Source organism: Brassica napus, chromosome C3, assembly GCF_020379485.1.
Source record: "Brassica napus cultivar Da-Ae chromosome C3, Da-Ae, whole genome shotgun sequence".
Lineage (NCBI taxonomy): Eukaryota > Viridiplantae > Streptophyta > Magnoliopsida > Brassicales > Brassicaceae > Brassica > Brassica napus.
The window spans coordinates 55,195,690-55,219,708 of record NC_063446.1 but is presented as its reverse complement, the minus strand read 5'-3'; the positions used below and the strand labels follow the sequence as shown (position 1 = coordinate 55,219,708).

Genomic DNA, 24,019 nt, shown 5'->3' with positions numbered 1-24,019 from the left:
CGTTTTATGCTACTACTCGGATGTTCTATCTGCGTAGGTTTGCAAGAAGCTCCTACATGGAAAAAACTACGACACTAAAACTAAATTTGCTATTACTAAGAGCATTAATATTGAAAATATCTCAAGTAATCTCATGAAAAAAACAACAGAAGAAATACAAAAAAGCAAAAAAGAAGGAAATAATCTATTGTTTGAAATATTCTAACGTGTTTTGAAAAAAATATTCTATACTTTAATTTTTAAATGAACAATATTTTTAAATATTATTATATGTTGTGAGAAATCTACTAGACTTTCTCACAATGATAATAATATTTTTTGTCAATAATTTTTGTAAAAGCTTAACTAGTATAAGAGGATCCGAAAGACCTATACAAACATTAAAAGCCTATCACAAAACTTAAAGATAACTATTATACAAAAATTGCACGTGTAGTACAACACGTGTACACATAAGCGGTGAAAAGTTTCTGGTTCATCCAGTTCACCGATGTTCAACTTTCCGGTCATCCCTCTGGTCGTATATTTCGAAATGACCATGGATTAGACTTTCCGTCATCCCTCCTTGCGCATATTTATTCCTCAACTAATAGTTGACTGCGCATAATTGGGAACAAAATAGTCAACTGTTAACTAATGAACGGAAAATAACGGTTTCCGTCAACTTTTTAACGGTAGAATATTCTAATCATGATTTTGCGCAGTCAATAATTAATTGGGGAATAAATATGCGCATATAATACTTGAATATTTAATTTTCCGATTGAAAATACTTGAGGAATTAAAAACTCATTTTTTTCTTTATATTTCGTATAAGATTGAAAGTCACTAACATCAATCCCTTTAAAAAAAACACATAAGTAAAAATATTTTCAAGTTAAATAAAATCATTATACGAGATATTTACCTTTAGAAATAGATTGTTGATTTTTTACAATGACATATAAAATAATACAAAATAATTATAGTTACATCGTATTGTTGATGTACTTCATGTTTAAATCACTTTAGATGATTTTTAAAATAATTCATAGCTAGAAAGGTTCATAATTTGAAATAATATACAAGATATTTAATCCCGGAAAAAGATTTATTTAGTTTATAAAAGCATAAAAAATAACATAAGATAATTACATTTGCATTGTATTGCTGATATACAATATATGAATGTGTAAAGTACATATAATTATATATGATCATCTAAAGTAGAGATCCAATGTACAACATATAATTGTCTAATAGATAAAACTTTTGTATATTGGTTATATCTAACTTGAGAATATTTCAAATTATGATTTTCTAAAAAAAAAGAGTGTTGTTTTTAATTCCTTAAGTATTTTTAATCGGCAAATTAAATACTCAAGTATTATATGCGCATATTTGTTCTCCAACTAATCATTGACTGCGCAAAATCATGATTAAAATATTCCACCGTTAAAAAGTTGACGGAAACCGTTATTTTTCCGTTCATTAGTTAACAGTTGACTATTTTGTTCTCAATTTTGCGCAGTCAACTATTAGTTGCGGAATAAATATGCGCAAGCAATACTTGAGTATTAAAACTGCCGATTTCAAATACTTCGGAAATTAAATGCTCATTTTCCCACATAATAGGGCATGTTACTCGGTTTGGATTAACCAAATAATATAGACGACCAAAGTACAGCTCGTGGAAAACTGGTCCATAAAAGAAATTATGGTAATTTTTAACAAAGGGACAATATGTCATACTACTAATTAATGGTAACAATGGTGTATGCACTCTCTATATATTTATTATAGTTATCTGACTGCTACGCCTCATCACGTTCTCATCTAAATTATCATATTTATTTAAAACCTAAATTCAGTTTTAAGTTTAACATAGTTCCTAATTTCAGTTTAGCGAGAAATGTCGATACCAGAGGAAGAAGTTGGACTTCTTGAAGATTTAGTTAACGACTCCGTCGACCACCGTGGTAACCTCGCCGTGAGATCTTCCACCGGAGGATGGAGATCCGCCAGTCTCATAATAGGTGAAAAGAGTAAACTGTGATTAACTTAGTGTTTGTTTCTTGTTGCTAATTAAATCTTGATCATGTATGTTTCATCAGGTGTGGAAGTTGCAGAGAGATTTGCTTACGTTGGGATTGCATGCAACATGATCACTTACCTAACCGAACAGCTCGGGCAATCGACGGCAAACGCCGCCGTGAACGTGAACACGTGGATCGGAACCGCCTCCACGCTTCCTATTATTGGAGCTTTCTTAGCAGATGCTTATCTCGGTCGCTACCGGACAATTCTTGGATCTTCCCTCATCTACATACTGGTTGGTACCTTGTCTTCTTCTTTCTCCACTAATACTTTAAATTCGAGTTTATCATTCGTGAGCTTCTAATTTAAAATCAGATAATAATTTGATTATCCAATCTTTTATATATTAGTTCATTATTTTTTAACTGAGATTTCATTCATTCATAAACAACTTACAAAAAAAAAAATTAAGTAATTAAACCGGAAGAAATTATTATAGGGGCTTGGACTACTGACCTTGTCGGCTTCCCTAACTCTTATGGGATCGTCTGAGAATCGTAAACCTTCTTTCTTGATGAACGTACTTTTCTTCTGCTCTCTTTATTTTGTGGCCATCGCACAAGGAGGTCACAAGCCGTGTGTTCAGGCGTTTGGTGCGGATCAGTTTGACTCGGACCATCCTAAAGAGAGATTAGCCAGAGGATCGTTTTTCAACTGGTGGTTCTTGTTCTTATCCGGCGGAATAGCCATATCAATTCTTGTGATGGTGTATATTCAAAGCAACGTTAACTGGGCTTTTGGTTTTGGGATTCCATGTCTATTCATGGTTATGGCTCTTGCTATCTTCTTTCTTGGGAGAAAAACTTATAGATATCCAAAGAGAACCCACGAGAAGAACAACAACGGTTTTGTAAGGATCGGTAGAGTTTTCTTTGGGGCCATCAAGAATCGAAAACTGATGAATTTAAATAAAGCGATGCTCTTAGGAGAAGAAGGTGTAGAGCCATGTAGTAATATGGACGTGGAGGACGCGAAGGGTTTGGTAAGGCTTATTCCAATATGGATCACATCGATGGTGAGCATGATTCCTTACGCTCAATACTCTACTCTCTTCACCAAGCAAGGTGTTACCGTGGACAGAAGAATCTTGCCGGGCTTGGAGATCCCTCCGGCTACTTTATTATCATTCGTGTCTATATCAGTTCTCATCTCAGTTCCGATCTACGAGCATGTGTTCCTGCCTATAGCCAGAAAGATAACCAAGAAGCCTAATGGGATCACAATGCTCCAAAGAATAGGAACCGGAATGATGCTAACGTGCGTCAACATGGTGCTCGCAGCACTGGTGGAAGCCAAGCGGTTGCGAATCGCTGAGGAACACGGGCTCATTGACAAACCGAACGTTACCATTCCAATGTCCATATGGTGGTTCGTCCCTCAGTATATGTTGGTCGGTATGATCGAAGTGTTTGGCCTGGTAGGTGCACAAGAGTTCTTCTACGACCAGGTCCCCACAGAGCTGAGAAGTATTGGTCTTGCTTTCTCTTTGAGTGCGTTGGGTCTTTCGAACTTCTTGAGTGGTCTTCTCATCATTGTTGTTGATTGGGCTACAGAAAGAGATGGTGGACACAGCTGGTTTAACAATAACTTAAACCGAGCTCATATTGATTATTTTTACTGGTTGCTAGCTGCATCCACGGCCATCGCTTTCTTTGTGTTCGTGTTCATTTCAAGGTCGTATGTTTATCGTCGGGTAGACCAAGTCTAATAAGTATTCAAAAGACAACTTAATTATGTTGATTTTAATATGACATGTTTTTGTGTTCCAACTTTGTAAGTTACCATTTTATAATTTAATTTGTGAAAGAAAGCTTCGATATGTGTGTTTTGTTAAAGGTTATTTATGAAAATATTATAGACAGTACATAGATTTAAATTTGAATATTTAAACTCAGATAATCAAACAAAAAACATGAGATATGTGCTTGCTTTACACTTCCATTCTTCTAGGGGTCCACGACTGGTCTTGAATTTCTGAATAATGAACAAAAATAGCTGATTTATAACATAAACACTGCACGTTACTCATTCTGGATTAATCAAATAACACATATGACTAATCAATATCCCTTATATATTAAAAGTCATGTATTGGATTTAATGTATTCACACTGCATTCGCCACATTGCGCTCTCACATTCATTTATAATAACTTATGCTGATGCGTCGCTTTAATAGAGCACCTTACAATTTTGTTTCTTATTTTAATTAAAAGCTATAACAAACATTTTACATCGATACTCTTATGTTTCACGTAAGTTTTTGAGCTTTCAAAATTTTGGAAAGTTATATCGAAGTGGAGGATTATGAAAAGGTGTTCACGATGCATCACATCCTTACGCAGTTCTCTGGCCACACTCTCTTTGACAACAACAGTGCTTGTCATCTTCTTCCCGATGTTAAGCTTCTCTCTGGTCATCTCTAGTATCTTGTCCCTACAACAACGAAAAAGAAAAAGACCAAGAAAGTAACGTTTGCGGATCCTGAGGTAAAAGAAGACGCAAGATTACTAGCTAAGAGAAGGTGTATGTAGCCGATCACACTGGTGAAAGAACCATCAACACTGATGATGATGACAATAAGAACGTGAGTGTTATGAGAATGAAGATCGTTGTGAGTAAGCAAGAGTTAGAGAAGCTGCTCCAAGGATGGTCATTCCATGAAATGGTCTACCAGACTCTTGAGAAACAAACTTTGCTTTCTGATGATGATAATCTTCAATGTAAAAACCAAGAAAGTAACGTTTTCGGATCCTGAGGTGGAATAAGACGCAAAATTACTAAGAGAAGGTATATCCGATTATACTGGTGAAAGAACTAGAAACACTGATGGTGATGACAATAAGAATGTGAGCATTATGAGAATGAAAATCGTTTTGAGCAAGCAAGAGTTAGAGAAGCTGCTCCAAGGAAGGTCGTTCCATGAAATGGTGTACCAGACTCTTGGGAAACAAACTTTGCTTTCTGATGATAATAATCTTCAATGTAATATATACACGTTAGAGACCTATGTTAGATAGCATAGCTGAAAGCTGAATAATCCCACAAAGAATATAACAGATAGATCATAGAATATATGAAAACAATATTGAGTTTGTTCAAGGACAGTTGTTTTTGAGGTTTTGGTGTATATAAAAGCTTTGAAGCTATGTTATCAATGACCAATATATATATATATATATATTAATGATGACAAGTTTTTTCGGTATAATAAAGAAACACTATATTCTCGAGCTTTCCCTATTATTATGGTTATGGTTTTAACGCTAAGCTCTGTTATGGTTTAACGCTTTCATTCGGTACAATAAAAATCGTTTTCAAAATCAGAGCTTTCCCTATTATTATGGTTAACACTTTTAAACCAAAATTCAAAATCAGTTTGTTATTATACCGAAGGAAACGCTCAGCTCTGTTTTTGAAATTGATTTTGCTACCTTGAGTGATTGGCAAGGTTGATTGATGATAGGGGATTTGCATATATTTCAAAACTTTGGTTTATGGCAATATATACATCGATTGTGCTGAGCAAGACACAAATATATGACATTAAATTGCTTTTAAGGCGATCATCATAACTTGCATTAGGTTTTTTAAACCTATATAAGACACATGTCTTCCATCTTTCTTACTCAAAACCCAAATGCAAAACCTAAGCATTCTTCTATAATGACTGCGATAAGTTGATAATGACTCATATATCCTAAACCTCTACACATAAGTTGTGACCAATGAAAAGTCCAAAATATCCAACCTAAAACCAAATAGATGTCCACATTAAATAGATCTAATGTCTTCTTATTTTATAAATAACGAAAATAATCTCATTTATCACCTAGTCTTATTATATAAATTTTGGTTCTTCAAAGTTGCTAATTAACATGATCGCGACACATGAAAATTATATATTTTATGATTGTGACATGTGTTAATCTATCTCATAATTAAAAATATATATACTAAGATATTAACAAAAACAAATTTTATTAAAAAGCAATTAAAATATTATTGAATAGTAATTTTTCTTTTTTAAAATCTTAATCAAAAGATAATTGCAAAAAACTATTTGATAATAATTTTCTTTATAATATTGTGACGTTAAATATATAATGATTAAACATATATATAATAAGATAATAAAAACGAATTTTGATAAAAACTACTTTTAAAAATTATTTAATAGTAAATATTTTTTTAATATTTAATAGTAATTATTTTAGAAATTTTCTTTTTACAAAATCCTACTACTTTTTCTGATCAAGGAGAGTTCGTGTTGGTTCCGGCTCAGCTATTGGAGACTCGTTACACACCAGACGGGTACTTGGAGTTACTGGTGCAGTGGGAAAGCTTACCGGCTCATGAGGCGTCGTGGGTGTTGGGTTGGGAGTTTGCTAGGCAGTTTCCGTTATTTCCGCTTGAGGACAAGTTTCGTCTCGTTGGGTGGGGTATTGATATGTTCCAAAGAGTGTACTTCAGGAAGAAGAATCATGAGAAGAAGAAATGGGAGGGAAATGGAGAGAAGGTTGACGTGGGAGAGAAGGAAGAAATACAAAGTTCAGAGAGTCGGGGAGAAGGAGAAGGTTTGTAGAAACGGAGGGGAAGCAAAGCCGCGGAGTGAGACACAGGCTTTGCTGAAGTGTTGCTTTTCAGTTTAAATAAAGGATTGTTGTTGCGATCATATTTTTCTTTTATGCTGAGTTTGTTGTGAAGAATCGAGGTGAGACCTTCCCTACGATCGCTATGAGATCGTAGCTTTCTCAGTAAACACTTGTATTTCGAGAGTTGGATTCGAGTTTGTTATTGGGAGAAGACACTTTTGTTATATTGGAGTTTATAGATTGTGTGGAGAAGAAGATAAGTCTAAACTTATCAATGTCATGCTACTAATTAATGGTAACAATGATGTATGTACTCTCTATCTATTTATAGTTATCTGACGGCTATATACCTCGTCACGTTCTCATCTAAAAGAGAAAAAAGTTTTAACATAGTTCAGTTCTAAGTTTTAAAATAGTTCCTAATCGCAGTTTAGCGAGACATGTCGATACCAGAGGAAGAAGTTGGACTTCTTGAAGATTTAGTTAACGACTCCGTCGACCACCGTGGAAACCCCGCCGTGAGATCTTCCACCGGAGGATGGAGATCGGCCTGTCTCATAATAGGTGAACAGAGTAATTTGTGATTAACTAATGTTCTGTTTCTTGTTGCTAAATCTTTGTGTATGTTTCATCAGGTGTGGAAGTTGCAGAGAGATTTGCTTACGTTGGGATTGCATGCAATATGATCACTTATCTGACCGAACAGCTCGGTCTGTCGACGGCGAATGCCGCCGTGAATGTGAACACGTGGAGTGGAACAGCCTCGACGCTTCCTATAATAGGAGCTTTCGTAGCAGACGCTTATCTCGGTCGTTACCGGACAATTCTTGGATCTTCCCTCATCTACATACTGGTTGGTACCTTTGTCTTCTTCTTTTTCCACTAGTATTGTCAATTTCGAGTTCACGAGCTTCAACTTAAAACTAATTGATAATAATTGGATTGGTCCTAATTTTTTGTTCACTATTTTCTAACTACCAATGTGAGATTCCATTCATTCATTCGTTAACAAATCACAAAAAAAAATTAAAGTAGTTAAACCGGATGAAATTTACAGGGGCTTGGACTACTGACCTTGTCGGCTTCCCTAACCCTTATGGGATCATCTGAAGAACGTAAACCTTCTATCTTGATGAACGTACTTTTCTTCTGCTCTCTGTATCTTGTGGCCATAGCACAAGGAGGTCACAAGCCGTGTGTTCAGGCGTTTGGTGCGGACCAGTTTGACTCGGACCATCCTAAAGAGAGAATAGCTAGAGGATCGTTTTTCAACTGGTGGTTCTTGTTTCTATCCGGGGGAATAGCCGTATCGATTCTTGTGATGGTGTATATTCAAAGCAACGTTAACTGGGCGTTTGGATTTGGGATCCCTTGTTTGTTCATGGTTATGGCTCTTGCTATCTTCTTTCTCGGGAGAAAAACTTATAGGTATCCAAAGAGAAGCCACGAGAAGAACAACAACGGTTTTGTAAGGATCGGTAGAGTTTTCATCGTGGCCTTCAAGAATCGGAAACTGATTAGTTTAAAACATTCTGGTCAGCTCGAGTAAGTTGCATAGATCCCAAGTTTTCTTATATATCATTTGCCGAGTCGGTTCTAAAATTTTGGGTACAATAAATATTTAATAATCCTCTTACCAAATAAATTTAATAAGGATTTTGGTAAAAAAAAAATTGAAAACAATTTGGGCTTCTATTAATTTTTTTTTTGAAAACATTTAATAAGAATATTTTGAAAACAATCTCCAAAAAAATTTAGGTTCAAAGCCAATATTTCGTTGGACTGTATGATCATTTGTGTTTTGGTTTAGTGCTTGACTTTTTTTTGAAACTAGTGTGCTCGACTTGTTTTGACGATTTTTGTGTGTGACAAGATTTCTTGCAAAAGCGATGCTCTTAGGAGAAGAAGGTGTGGAGCCATGTAGTAATATGGACGTGGAAGACGCTAAGGGTTTGATAATGCTTATTCCGATATGGATCACATCGATGCTGAGCATGGTTCCTTACGCCCAATACTCTACTCTCTTCACCAAGCAAGGTGTCACCGTGGACAGACGAATCTTACCGGGCTTTGTTATCCCTCCAGCTTCTTTTTTGTCACTCGTGTCTATATCAGTTCTCATCTCAGTTCCGATCTACGAGCATGTGTTCCTGCCTATAGCTAGAAATATTACCAAAAAGCCTAATGGGATCACAATGCTCCAGAGAATAGGAACCGGAATGGTTCTTACGTGCTTCAACATGGTGCTCGCAGCATTGGTGGAAGCCAAACGGTTGCAAATCGCTGAGGAACACGGGCTCATTGACAAACCGGACGTGACCATTCCAATGTCTATATGGTGGTTCGTTCCTCAGTATATGTTGGTAGGGATGATCGAAGTGTTTGGTCTGGTAGGTGCCCAAGAGTTCTTCTACGACCAGGTCCCCACAGAGCTGAGAAGTATCGGTCTTGCTTTTTCTTTGAGTGCGTTGGGTCTTTCGAACTTCTTGAGTGGTCTTCTCATCATTGTTATTGATTGGGCCACAGAAAGTGATGGTGGACACAGCTGGTTTAACAATAACTTAAACCGAGCTCATATTGATTATTTTTACTGGTTGCTAGCCGCATGCACCGCCATTGCTTTCTTTGCGTTCGTGTTCATTTCCAGATCGTATGTTTATCGTAGGGTAGACTAAGTCTAAATATTTAGAAGTCAACTTATGTTGACTTCAATATCATATTTGTTTGTTCCAACTTTGTAAGTTACCGTTTTATAAATTTAATTTGTTGTTTTCGTCTCAAAATCACACTTCATTCAAAAAAAAAAAATTCAGTAACCAAAAATTTGAACTTACAAGTTAAAAATAATTTTACGGGAAATACGGCAAAAACATAAACCAGACTTTTTGTTTTTATCGGAAACGAAACAGGATTTTGAATTTGTTCAGAAATTTCAATCTCACTTTGGATACGATAGTCTGGTTACGGTGGATCCGAATGGGAGGAGTGGTGGTTTAGCTCTTTTTTATAACAATGAGTATCAAGTAAAGATTCTTTACTCTAGCAATAGAATGATTGATATTGAAGCAGTGAGCAATGGAAAACAAGTTTTCCTTACCTTTGTTTATGGAGATCCGGTTCAAGAGCTAAGAGAACATGTATGGGAAAGATTGACTAGGTATGGACTCGCAAGGTCTGATCCTTGGTTTGTAATTGGTGATCTAAATGAAATTACCGGGAATCATGAAAAGGATGGGGGACCTTTACGAAGTGCAACCTCTTTTATTCCTTTTAATAATATGATAAGGAACAGTGGTTTATTGGAATTCCCAGCTCGTGGTAACAAAATGTCATGGCAAGGACGGAGAGGTAAAGGGAAAGGAGCTTTTACAGTCAGATGCCGACTGGATAGAGCCTTGGCTAATGAGGAATGGCATACACTTTTCCCATACTCTTATACAGAATATTTGAGGCTGGTGGGCTCAGATCATCGACCTGTGGTAGCTTTTTTAGAAGATAAATTAACAAGAAGGAGAAGAGGACAGTTCAGGTTTGATAAGCGATGGATTGGCCAAGAGGGACTCATGGAATCAATTGTATCGGGTTGGACAGAAAATCAGGAAGGATCATCAGCAGATTTTATTACTAAGATTAATAATTGTCGGCATGAAATATCTTCATGGCGAAAAAACAACCAACCATATGGAAAAGACAAAATTCAGGATCTCCAAAAGGCACTGGAAGAAGTACAAACAGATGACAATAAAACACAAGAGGATATTATTGACATTTCCAAGAAATTACAAGAGGCCTATAAGGATGAGGAGGAATACTGGCATCAGAAGAGTAGGAATATGTGGCATTCATCTGGGGATCTTAATACTAAGTTTTATCATGCTTTGACAAAGCAACGTCGGATCCGAAATAAAATAGTGGGTCTCTATGATGAGGCGGGTAATTGGGTTACAGAAGAAAATGGTGTGGAAAAGGTGGTGGTAGATTATTTTGATGGTTTGTTTAGTTCAACTAACCCGGGGGAGTTTGATAGTTTTTTGGAGGAGATAGGACCATCAATTTCCCCACAGATGAATCTTATGCTACTGCGAGTAGCAACGGAGGAAGAAGTCCGTCAAGCTTTATTCATGATGCATCCAGAGAAGGCGCCAGGCCCAGATGGAATGACGGCTCTCTTCTTTCAGCACTCCTGGAATGTCATTAAAAAGGATGTGGTTGAGTTGGTAAATAATTTCTTGGTTACAGGAAATATGGATTCACGGTTGAACATAACTAATATCTGCATGATACCAAAAATAGAAAGACCTACAAGGATGACGGAACTGAGACCGATAAGTCTATGTAACGTTGGTTATAAGATTATCTCGAAAGTGTTGTGCCAAAGGTTGAAGAATTGTCTTCCCCATCTAATTTCAGAAACACAATCGGCTTTTGTGGCAGGAAGGTTAATATCGGATAATATTCTTATTGCACAGGAAATGTTCCATGGTTTACGAACCAACAAATCCTGTCAAAATAAGTTTATGGCAATTAAAACGGATATGAGTAAGGCATATGATCGGGTAGAGTGGGATTTTATCGAGGCTCTTCTTCAAAAAATGGGATTTGATTCTCATTGGGTTAAATTAATGCGAGGGTGTATATCTTCAGTTCAATATAGAGTTCTTCTTAATGGGCAACCGAGAGGCCTTATAATACCTCAGCGGGGATTACGTCAAGGAGATCCATTATCTCCTTATTTATTTATTATGTGTACTGAGGCTTTAATCACGAATATAAAAAAAGCGGAGCGGGAGAAACATTTAACTGGTATGAAGGTAGCAAGAGCGTGTCCACCAGTTTCTCATTTGCTATTTGCAGATGATAGTTTGTTCTTCTGTAAGGCAAACAAAGAAGAGTGTCAGACTATTCTTAGGATACTAAAGGAGTATGAGACTGTATCAGGACAACAAATCAACTTTCAGAAATCCTCAATTCAATTTGGACATAAAATTGAGGAATCCAATAGGCAAGAGTTGAGAGATATTTTGGGGATTCAGAACCTAGGAGGTATGGGTTCTTATTTAGGTTTGCCAGAAAGTTTAGGGGGATCTAAGGTTCAAGTGTTTGGTTTTGTACAAGATCGTCTGAATAATAGGGTGAATGGCTGGACTCTTCGATTTTTTACAAAAGGGGGAAAAGAGGTGATTATTAAGTCGGTTATCACGGCTCTGCCAAATCATGTGATGTCGGTGTATCGACTACCGAAAGCTATAGTGAAGAAGTTAACGAGTGCAGTAGCTCAGTTTTGGTGGAGCCCAGGAGGAAGTACAAGGGGTATGCATTGGAAATCATGGGATAAATTATGTGCCCATAAGGATCATGGTGGGCTAGGTTTCAAGGATTTGACGGATTTTAATACAGCAATGTTGGGAAAGCAGCTGTGGAGGCTGATTGAGAAGCCAAATTCTCTTTTCTCGCGAATCTTCAAAGGACGGTACTACAGGAATGCTTCACCCCTGGAACCGATTCGCTCATATTCCCCGTCGTATGGCTGGAGGAGTATTATCTCTGCTAGATCTCTGGTTTGTAAAGGACTAATTAAAAGGGTTGGAACAGGGTCATCTATCTCAGTATGGAATGATCCCTGGCTCCCATCCACTCGCCCGAGACCAGCAAACAAAAATTTTCACGATAGCTACCCGGACCTCACAGTGGATTCCCTCATTCATCAGGAATCCCGAACATGGAATTTACAGGCAATTAGGACTTTGGTGGAACCCAATGATGCAAAAATGATTGAAAGTCTTCCTCTGAGTAGAAATCTGTTGGATGATAGAAATGGATGGCATTTCACTGAAAATGGAAGATACACGGTACAATCAGGGTATCAAATTGAAAGGATATATCCTGATAAGGAGAAACAACCAGAATTTTATGGACCCAACGTGGATATTCTTAAGGCATTCTGCTGGAAAGTGAAGTGTCCTCCAAAGTTAAGGCATTTTCTATGGCAGTTGTTGACAGGTTGTATAGCAGTGACCAAAAATTTAAAATCACGTGGAATACAAGGAGATACAAGATGTGCAAGGTGTGGTGATCCGGAAGAATCAATAAATCATGTGTTTTTTGAATGTCCTCCGGCACGACAAGTGTGGGCACTATCTAAGATTCCATCGAACCCAAATATTTTCCCTTTGGGCTCGATATTTGCTAATATGGATCATCTGTTTTGGAGAGTTAATCCAAAAATGGAGGATCATCAGTTTGCATGGATTCTATGGTACATTTGGAAGGGTCGGAATAATAAAGTTTTTAGTAATATTGATGTTGACCCGAGAGAAACGCTAAACTTAGCTGAATTGGAATCAACACTTTGGGCGGAGGCACAAATTGTTAATGATTCCAGGATGGCCCCTGAAGCGCAGTTCAGAGTTAACTCACAGACTACAGGAAGATGGTGTTTCATTGACGGTTCTTGGAAAGACAAGGATTATTTCTCAGGACAAGGCTGGTTCAGCACGCTTCCGGAGTTTGAGGGTTTGTTAGGGGCAAGAAATGTAAGGGCAAGTCTTTCACCTCTTCATGCGGAGTTGGAGGCTCTAATTTGGGCAATGGAGTGTATGAAGAACTTACGACAGTACCGGGTCACGTTTGCAACGGATTGTTCTCAATTGGTGAAGATGGTTTCTGAACCAGAAGAATGGCCGGCATTTGAAAGCTACCTGGATGACATTAAGTTTTTGAGAAGAAGCTTTACCAACTCAGAGATTGTTCATGTTCCAAGGACGGAAAACATAAAGGCGGATCGCTTGGCACGTAGTGCTCGGACACAACCGTCTTTCGTCGTACACATGGATGCGGAGTTACCACATTGGTTTACAGAGTCTATATGAGTCTGTAAATTTTCTTGCTGTCAAAAAAAAAAAAAAAAAAAAACAAGTTAAAAATAATTTAGTGGAAGTGCATACAAAAACGTATTTATCAATCTCGTTGCATACGTTTTGGATAAACGTATTTAATGCCTGGGACTACAAAAGGGTCCATTTGTTGTAAATATGTACAAGTAGCATTTACCACCATATAGGTACGGTTGTGCGATTCGTATGTTGCCAACACACCTTATCCAGCTTGAAAGATTTGCTACAAGGAACTGAAAACGTGGTATTGGCAGGGCCATATATATCAAATAAAACTTACAAAACATAGCATGAGCACAATATAAGCGAAGATAAGAAAATGACAAAATCTAAAACTTATAGATTTAGATTTGAGATATTAAAAAAATACACGATCATTAATATCTAAATTGTCGTGAACCTAGAACACCGATCAAATGTCTAAAAATTAGTACCTAGAGCAATTTCCCTTAATATAAACTAGATCAGGATCCGCACGGTATTTATTTTCAAGTTTATATATATATATATAAGTTTATATAATTAGTATATATTTTAAGGTTATTTATATATTTGAATATATATACATTTTTTTCAAATACAATAATTTTAAAAATAATTTGTTGTAAATTAATTATTTCAAATCATCACATATATATTGCTTTTTATTATATATTTATCATATTGATTTTGTGTTTGATTATAAAACCAATTTTTTATGCACAAAAAAACATGTTCAAAAAATTATTTTGTAATTAATTTATTATGATCTTGATCCATAATTCAAAGAAAGCAATTTTATATGTTTATTCATTTTAGATAATTAATTACTGTATATATACAATTTTAAGATAAGTTAATTTTATACATGTATTATATATTTTACAGATGTTAAACTGTTCTACCAACATATTATATTTTAGCATAAAATATTTTATATTTATGAAAATAAAATATATTAACTTATCAATTTAAAATAATTTTATCATATTTAGTTCCATATAATGGTTTTCTTTTAAAATGGTTGATGTTATTATAAATAGATAAAATATGACATGATTTTATTTTTTTTCATTTCATAAAAGATAACAGTATATATATATTAATTTGTAATAACATTTCATTACTAACGACGAAATTAATGCAAATATTTATGTAAAATTTTGATAGTTAAGATCTTGTTATAATCTTTTTCAAAAGATTTGTTAGAATTTTTAAATATAGATATTTTTATTTTAATTTAAAAGATATCAAAAGATATTATGATTTAAGTAATTATAAATTTTATATTATATTAGTATTAAGGAAATACATTTAATAAAGTTTTTAAATGATGATCTAAATAAAAATATCAGACATGAGAAAAGTCAACATTTCTATTTTAATAGATAAAAGTTGGTTTTGTTTATTACATGAACAGCATGTAGAACATACCAAAACTCTAAAACAGTAAGAAAATGTATTAGTCTATGAAATGGTTAAAATGGTTTATGTTTATACAGCTAGGTTATACAGCTAGTAAAATGCAAGTATACGATGGTCAAGATCTATGAAATGGTTAAAATGCAAGTATATGATGGTAGCTAGGTGGAATCGATTACCAATCATATATCAATCAGCTTCAATTATACCACGCTAGATCTAATGTATAATTTATTAAGAAATCTAATGTTGGTTTGTTAACCAAGCCAGTTTTGTAGGAGTAATTTTATTAGCAACGATATAAGTTAAGCCATATAATTAGTAATAAATGAATGATAGCTGATTTTTAATAAGGATACATTTTTTAAAAAAAATCACACATGAATTGAAGTCATAACTTCTATTTTAATATATAAGATACTTAATGTAAATGTCATGTAAACGTGAAAGTCGAAAGGATGCCTAAAGCAAGTGGCTTTTGGATGGCACGTTCGTTGGAGCTGTTTCGTACCACTCACTCACCCAGCAAAAAATAGACGACGGCAAGCCAATAACTGTTGACAGTCAAAACTATGAGAATAGATATAAATGCAATTACTAAGTTTGTTGTATAGATCCCATCAAATATAATGTCGTACTCAAAGACCGCCTATAATACGTGGGCTCTTGGTGAATCGTTCTTTCGAGTTGTTTTGCACCACTTGTTCCACCGACAGAAACAAGCTCCGAGAACATATATCAAATGCAATTGTTTGCTCAAAATGTATACAATTACCGTAATGAAAAACATCAAATATATCGTACTTTCACAATGGAATAAAGCGTCTTTCTAATTGATTCAGCCACAAAAAATATGAACATATTACTTATATCACACCGTGCTAGCTGGTACGTGATCATATCAAGATACGTTTTAACAGAACTTTTGTGTGTATATGGTTAGTATCAACTATAGCAAAATGGTTCTAAAACATAAAAGCAATTAAGATTACGCTATTTTATCTATACTATTATTTGCGAAGTAAATTTTCGCATTCGAACTCTCACATTGAAAGTTAGAGCGGTTAATATCTATACTATCCTTAATGAATTTTTATATATAATTAAAAACAAATTTTATGTTATCCATACTATTATTTGCGAAGTAATTTTTCGCAATCGAGCTCTCACGTTAAAAGTTAGAGTAGTCAAAGTCGATGATACCCTTAATGAATTTTACATATATTTAATTATATAATCAAAAACGAATTTTTATTAACAATATTAATTTTTTTAAATAAGATAATTCTTATATATTGTGTTGTTATCTTAAGACATATTTTTCAATCATAAAAGTTAAAAATAAGATATGAAACAATTTATAATAATTAAGTGGTTAAAGTCAATGTTACTTTTAATTAATCTTTTATATATAATTAATTATATAATTAAAAACAAATTTTTATTAATAATATATAATTTTGTTAAATAAGATAATTCTTATATATTGTGTTGTTATCTTAATTAACATATTATATATAACTAATTATCATAATAATTAATTATTAGTAATTTTTTCGCAATCAAGCTCTCACTTTAAAAGGTCAATGATACCCTTAATAAATTTAATATATAATTAATTATATAATCAAAAACGAATTTTTATTAACAATATTAATTTTTTTTTAAATAAGATAATTTTTATTTATTGTGTTGTTATCTTAAAACATATTTTCAATTATAAAAGTTAAAAATAAGACATGAAATAATTTATAATAATAAAGTTGTTAAAGTAAATGTTACTTTTAATTAATTTTATATATATATATAGTTAATTACATAATTAAAAAAGAATTTTCATTAATAATATTATAATTTTTTAAATAATATAATTATTATATATTGTGTTGTTATCTTAATTAACATATTATATATAAGTAATTATCATAATAATTAATTAATACATATAATTAATGATAATTCTTATATATTGGGTTGTTATCTTTTTTTTCAATTATAAAATTTAGAAAATAACATATAAAAAATTTATAACTAAATATTAATCAACTAAAACATTATTATAAATAATTTATAATAATTAAGTGGTTAAATTCAATGTTATCCTTAATGAATTTTATATAAAATTAATTATATAATTAAAACGAATTTTCACTAATAATATTATATTTTTTTAAATAAGATAATTCTTATATATTGTATTTTTATCTTAAAATTTATTTTTTCAATTATAAATGTTAGAAAATAAATAATAAACAATTTATAATTATGTACTAATCAACTAAAATATTTTGTATAAAGATATTTTCTAAAATATTTCTAATATGTGAATGTTTTCTTTTAAAATTTCAACACAAAAAAAAATATATATTTTAATGATTTTTTTGTCGTATGTATATATAATTTGATGTTTAATTTCTTTTTTGAAAACATAAATAATAAGTTATCATGCTGATTTTTGAATTAGTAAAATATAAATTAATAGATATTTGTAAGACGATTAAGTCCGCACGTGCAGGCAAAACACCTAGTTAATACTATTATTTGAAAGTTAGAGCGGGTAATATCTATACTACCGTTAATAAATTTTTATATATAATTAAAAACAAATTTTATGTCAACAATATAAGATCTATATAATATCTACACTACCCTTAATGAATTTTTATATATAATTAAAAACAAATTTTATGTTAATAATATAAGATTTATATGGTATATAGATAATTGTAAATTATGATAAATTTGTCAAATAAAAACATGTTTTTTTGAAAAAAATAATAATTATATATATATATATATATATATAGATTGAGTTGTTATCTGAAAATAATATTTTCTACTATAAAAGTTAAAAAAAATTAAAAACAATTTTTATGTTAATAATATTAGATTTATATGTTATATTAGATAATTGTAAATTATTATAAATTTGTCAAAAAAAGGAATTTTATGTTAATAATTATATATATATATATTGTGTTGTTATCTGAAAATAATATTTTCTACTATAAAAGTTAAAAAAAATTAAAAACGAATTTTATGTTAATAATATTAGATTTATATGTTATACTAAATAATTGTAAATTATTATAAATTTGTCAAAATAAAATATATTTTAGAAAAAAAAGATAATTATTATATTGTTTTTTGTTGTTATCTGAAAATAATGTTTTCTGCTATAAAAGTTAAAAAAAAATTAAGATATAAAAAATTTCAAATTTAATATCAATTAAGCAAAAGTTTGTATCAAGATATATTGTCAAAATAAAAAATATTTTTAAAAACAATTCTTATATATATATTTGTGTTATTATCTGGAAATAATATTTTTCTACTATGAAAATTAAGAAAACAATTCAGAAGAATATGCCCGCATGTGCGGACAAAACACCTAATTAAGCTATATTTTCCACAAAGAAATTAACATCTTTTCAAAAAAAAAAAATGATAGCCAACACTTGATTAAACGGTGTGTATTTTTAGCAAGATATTTAAACAGATTGTGTGTGTGTTTTAGCAAGATACTAGATATTGCGTGGGTTTTTGTTTTCATTTATTTTTATATAAATATTTTGTTTTCAATTCTAAATTTTTATATATTATAATATATATATATATGTCTATCAATTTTTAAAACATAATAAATTTACGGTATATTTTTTTCATTGAATAGATTGTTTCAAATTTTCACATGTATTTGTATCTTCTTCTATATATATATTTTTGGATTATTATTTCATTATTAAAATCGTAACTATATATATAAAGATTAGTGAAATATTGTTTTATTGTCATATTCAAGGATATTGTAACATTTCACAAATTTAGAAAGTTTTTAAAAATTAAACTTTTCGCTTCATAGATTTATATTATCGAGTAAATAATTAAACATTTAGTTTTTGTTCAATTTTTAAAATAAACTATATAGTTTAAAATTTATTTTCATTGGTTTAAGGTAGTAAATATTAATCATTCTTAGATAATATGATTTTTGTTATTTAATAAAAATCTTTATAATTTTAAAAGTTAACATCGACAAATATTTAAATATTTAACATATTGAGGTATAGTATTACAAAATTAAATTATATCTATTTAATTTATACTATTTATAAATCCAATAGATCATCTTTTGTTTAAATGCAATTATTAATAGCCCATTAAAATTTTTTGGTAAGTACAAAATTGAAATGATAAAATTAGATATTAAATATAACATGACTTTCTAAAAATAAGTTTATTAGGTTCATTTTTTAAAAATTCACACATGAATCAAAGTTGTCGGGACTTCTGTTTAAATCTATACAGATTGTGTGTGGATCTTGGATTTAATCGAAGGTATCGATAACCTCCAAAAGTCTAATAGTTGACTTTGGATTGATATAAAACGCCTGATATAAAGGTAACAGTGCACGTTAATCGGTTTGGATTAGTCAAATAATATAGTCGACTAAACTATAGCTCGTGAAACACTCATCCATTAAAAAATTGCGTAACCATTAATTACAATCAAATTCCATGTTATCAGATTGGATCGAAGGAAATGATTTAGTCAAATCTTGGTAATTAAAATCAATCGAGAACAGTATTAAAAATGTGATCTTAATCACATGTAATCATATCAAATCACGTTGAGTATGCTTTTGATAATATATTGTATTCGTTATATATATCTAACCTATACTAAAAGGGTTATATGAGCATCAGAGAAGCTGTCCACGTAGGACAATTAAATCAGCCAATCATTATGTGACATCTGTTCACTTTACCGCGTTTCATTTATTCTGTTTCCGTTTGGGCTACATTCTTTGTTATTGTTTTGGTTTATAAAGCCCAATCTTTAAAAAGCAGAGTAAGACGTATGCCTGAAACGCAGAGTTTTTAATTCTATGGTTTCATCTCATTCTCTTCTCCGCCGTTGCAATATCATACCCTAGGGTTTTGATCGAGATGCTTCATCTTCTTCCTACGGATCCAGCAATCTACCTGTTACAGATTCTTACTCTTAAAGCCCTTTTTAAATCCATCCTCCACGATGAAGCTCAACGATTTCTCACTCAATACTCTCATCTCTCTTACAAGCGGTGAAGCTCCTCCTACAAAAAGGTATGTGCTCTTCCCAGAAACATCATTCTCACAATCCTACTACATTCCCATAAACTGTTTTCTAAGAAATCAAAGTCGATAATGGCTAATTCCTCCGTCTTTCTCGCCGATTTGAAAGCTAGCCGCTGCACCTCCACCGCCCAGGTCCGTTTGCTTAGGTTCTGGGAAGATAGGAATGTTAAGCGCGACAGAGAGGGTCAACATTCTCTTCATGGACGCCAAGGTAAATCCGGCTTGACTATGTAGTTTTGTTTTGTTTTTTAATCCTTTCTCGCGTTGTTGTGTTTTGGTTATGAAACTTTCAAACCTAATAGTTCTTCACCGGAGATCAATACATTCATGTCTTCGTTATTCTCCATAAGTTTTTGTTATCTTCAAATATTTGGGATATGATCATTGTTGTGATTGTTGATTCTTTTTTACTTTTTTCGTATATTTTATTCATACCTAAAATTCAAATAGTCCGTGTAGAGACATCCATATGCTTATGTCTTTTGATTATGAAAAAGTTAACAAGCGCTTTAGTTTATTTTTAATGATTGCAATATTTATTTCATTTGTTTATGTTTCCAATTTTTCATGCTTTGCAGGCCACTCTCACCTAAGCCACCGTGAACGTCTACCGCTTAAACACATTCAGACATCTTTTCACTGTTGGTTAAGTGTACTCTGTTAGCGGCTTTGAGCTGTCCGGACTTCAAGCTGTCCGACTCTCCTGTGTCGATCCGGTTCAATATTGAGACGGGTTTGAAAGACTTAACTGACCCAGGTTCACCAATTCCTCAAGAACGTTTCAGGTTCTGCAAAGATGAGTTGCTTGGTCTAGCAAACACCAACACCCATCTTCCAGGTAACCCTATTATTTTTTTTTTGCAAATATGTCATTGATAAATCGATCCACACCGGAATCTTGGATGAGAATCAAGGTATTTTGTAATTTATATGTAAAGGCTTATATAGTTTATTTCTTAATAAACATCATCCTCACAACTCCTAATAACACCAGAAACTTCTTTTCTCATATATCCTTCTAGATATGAGTTGATTGATAAATTTGTGCAGGAGCATGGGCTAACTGAATAGTTCCTCCGTGCCTGTCCTTTTGGTATAATGCCTGATGGATCAGGTAACAATCATTAAAACCATAAACTATGTCTTAATGTATCACATTAGTATGAAACCATGTCAACTTGCAGGGTGAAAATTTTGATTCCAAGTCAATTGACCTATATTATCTTAATAATTATTTCTTCACCTTTATTTTCTTTCAGGCACCAAATTTTTTAGGTGAATCCTTAGACGTTAACGACAATAACAAGTCGGTTTACTGGAGGAGAAGAAGGAGATAGTGAGAACAAGAATGATATGACAAAGGAGGTGAAGAGCAAAAACAAGCAAGACAAGCGAAGAAGTAGAAAACTAACGAATGAGACATATTGCGGTCGCTAGGAATAGGAAGCAAATGAACGAGCATCTTCGTAACCTCAAGTCTCTTTTGTCTGGATCCTACGTTCAATGGGTATCATGATAACACATATACATCTTCATTTCGTGATTGTATTCATTATTTTAAAATATTTTTTTAATATGCATGTATATAACAGAGAGATCAAGCGTCGATCATAGGTGGAATAGAGTTTGTAAGAGAGCTTGAGCAACTTCTACAATGCCTAGAGTCACATGAGTCGTATAGGAGGAGGAGGAGGGCTCCGGGAAGAAACAGCTGAGAACGAGTCGTGCTTGGCTGATGTGGAGGTGAAGCTGCTAGAGTTTGATGCCATGATCAAGAAACTTTCAAGAAGAAGACCAGGACAACTTATTAAGACTATTGCTTTTTTGGAGGATCTTCATCTCTCTATTCTTCACACTTACATGACTACCATGGAGCAAACAGTCCTCTACTCCTTCAATGTCAAGGCAAGTTTCACCTTTGTACATTATACTCTTAGGCATTCATATATATAGTACATCCTCAAATAAAGTTTTTTACCCATATATTTGGATTGATTTAAATAAAATATGCATATATTAGTAACCTACAAGGAAAAGTGGACGTTGAAGGTTTCCTCTCAGCACAAGCTGCCATAGATGCAATTAAGGGCTCCATGTAAGTTTGTTTTCTCCAAAACACCAGAGTATTTTACACGTTTACTCTGTTACCTTAGTCACAGCAAACAATGTAATGTTTTGATGTAAACGCAGGGATCTTTACGCAGCTAACATCAAAGCTGGCTTGCAGCGTTAATGAACATACCGGTCAATCTGTTCCTCCAGGTTTGCGTTGATGCCTTCTCCGGCTCGCTGGAGAACAAACTCACTGTGAGTGGATCAGTCTCACCGTTGGATAACATCCTATTTTTGAATTTGAATTTAAGCCACTTCGTTCAGTGTATTTTTTCTGCAGAGCTAATGTGTCTGAAAATGAGAGGCGAACAGGTCTTTATGATTATCAGGTATGCTCTCTTTTGTACTTGAAACAACACCTCTAACAAACGACTGGTGAGTGTATATGGGAGTATTTTGGATGGGTTTTGTTAGATAGACTGAAAGATGTCTGTGCAGAGCCATGATCAATATTCTAAGGCAAGAAACATGGACGGATAATAGAGAAGCGGGAATATCCGAAGGATTCTTTTACATGCGTTTGGAGAAAATCTTTAGCTTAGTGGATGTCTGACTGATCAAACTTCAGAGTACGCACCAAGGGGCAAGCCTATGGAACATCCCAGATTCAATACATATCATACTTGGTGAGACAATAAGTTTAGAAGATCACAAACAAGTAACTGTTTTTAGGTGTGAGAGAGCTTCTTGAGTATGAATGTTATAATAACAAAACGGGTTGTATTGCAGCGATACTAATGTGGTTGCTCCATTCATATATTGAAATGAATTTTCAGATTGTTGTTAACTCAGTAAGATAGCTTTGTTTTCATTCGAAATAAATAAATATATTTTTGGTTTAATTCATTTTAACAGAATCTCTTTCACACATAGCCCAAATTTGATAGTACATTCAATCAAGTTTTTGCTTAAGTCGATTACGTGGAAATTCATTATATCAACAAAAATTAATAAAAAGTAAATAATTTACACATGTACTAGAAACTCAATAAATTAATATTTGATAAATAAATAAATACAATAATTAATAAAAAATTCAGTTCCAAGTTGAATATGTGCAGAATATAATTTTGGGTAAGTCCTAATCCCTTTTAGATCCGGTTTTAAATATTTCACTTATAAATAATTGAAAATTTTCATTTATCATACAGTTTCAACTTCTACCTATTTTCAACTGAAACTAACGAAAAATATAATTAAAGTTAAGCATTATTACATTTCAAAATGACATTTAAAATTAGCATTCTACATGAAAATTTCATATAATAATTTACATATTTTTGCAGAATTTTGTTTTCATGAAGGGACGTCATCATATGAAACAACATAAATTTACAGATCCTAACAATCATTTAATATTTATAAAATTTCTCACATCTCTTACTCCTATTATTTGAACTGAATGTATTAAAAACATCAAATGGTCCATATATATATTAAATAAACCATTGTACATAAAAATTGTAATTTAAAATTATAAATATTTATTTAGACATATTTTAACAAATAAAAATTAAAACATTTGATTATACTAATATGTTTATATTTTTAATATTGTCAAGACTTAAATTTAAATTTTATAGCAAAATAATTATGATAATCTATATTATTATTATTATCAGCAAGGAGAAAGTGAAGTCGTTCACGCTCTTCATGTGGTATCCATTCCCTTTTCTTCTGCAGCAAATATCCCATTAGCAGATTGAAGTCATTCAATCTAATGTATTCAAATCATGCAGTAATGTGATCTTTTTTTTTTTTTTTTTTTTTGTTTTTTTTTTGACAGCACAGTAATGTGATCAAGAACTTACATTCACCTTCCTCT

General features: G+C 32.5%; 2 protein-coding genes and 1 long non-coding RNA gene across 6 annotated transcripts; all 3 read left to right on the top strand.

Moving 5' to 3' along the window:
* The first annotated feature begins 1,785 nt into the window (after positions 1-1,785).
* On the top strand, positions 1,786-3,895 carry LOC106360143 (protein NRT1/ PTR FAMILY 5.15-like). Its single transcript, XM_013799736.3, has 3 exons — positions 1,786-2,015; positions 2,094-2,311; positions 2,516-3,895. The coding sequence occupies exons 1-3, from the start codon at positions 1,892-1,894 to the stop codon at positions 3,782-3,784; spliced, it is 1,611 nt and encodes a 536-aa protein (XP_013655190.2). The 5' UTR covers positions 1,786-1,891; the 3' UTR covers positions 3,785-3,895.
* Positions 3,896-6,889: 2,994 nt separating this feature from the next.
* Positions 6,890-9,453, top strand: LOC106361921 (protein NRT1/ PTR FAMILY 5.15). Its single transcript, XM_013801730.3, has 4 exons — positions 6,890-7,234; positions 7,306-7,523; positions 7,728-8,215; positions 8,544-9,453. The coding sequence occupies exons 1-4, from the start codon at positions 7,111-7,113 to the stop codon at positions 9,343-9,345; spliced, it is 1,632 nt and encodes a 543-aa protein (XP_013657184.1). The 5' UTR covers positions 6,890-7,110; the 3' UTR covers positions 9,346-9,453.
* Positions 9,454-19,653: 10,200 nt separating this feature from the next.
* LOC125583605 lies at positions 19,654-22,973 on the top strand. 4 transcript variants are annotated; one of them, XR_007320639.1, is made up of 8 exons: positions 19,654-20,070; positions 20,193-20,293; positions 20,661-21,196; positions 21,342-21,589; positions 21,675-22,177; positions 22,273-22,389; positions 22,459-22,523; positions 22,633-22,973. It is a non-coding gene; the product is annotated as an uncharacterized LOC125583605 (long non-coding RNA). The 4 variants fall into 4 exon arrangements; XR_007320641.1 differs by having other exon boundaries at positions 20,661-20,920; positions 21,133-21,196; positions 22,273-22,973; XR_007320638.1 differs by having other exon boundaries at positions 22,273-22,973.
* The last annotated feature ends 1,046 nt before the right edge of the window (positions 22,974-24,019 follow it).

Excerpts from the sequence above, each read along its gene's own strand:
- LOC106361921 (XM_013801730.3), top strand. The coding sequence starts at position 7,111 with ATGTCGATACCAGAGGAAGAAGTTGGACTTCTTGAAGATTTAGTTAAC. Across the intron at positions 7,524-7,727 it reads CTTCCCTCATCTACATACTG|GGGCTTGGACTACTGACCTT; the intron begins GTTGGTACCTTT and ends TGAAATTTACAG. Across the intron at positions 8,216-8,543 it reads AAACATTCTGGTCAGCTCGA|ATTTCTTGCAAAAGCGATGC; the intron begins GTAAGTTGCATA and ends GTGTGTGACAAG.
- LOC106360143 (XM_013799736.3), top strand. The coding sequence starts at position 1,892 with ATGTCGATACCAGAGGAAGAAGTTGGACTTCTTGAAGATTTAGTTAAC. Across the intron at positions 2,016-2,093 it reads ATCCGCCAGTCTCATAATAG|GTGTGGAAGTTGCAGAGAGA; the intron begins GTGAAAAGAGTA and ends ATGTTTCATCAG. Across the intron at positions 2,312-2,515 it reads CTTCCCTCATCTACATACTG|GGGCTTGGACTACTGACCTT; the intron begins GTTGGTACCTTG and ends AAATTATTATAG.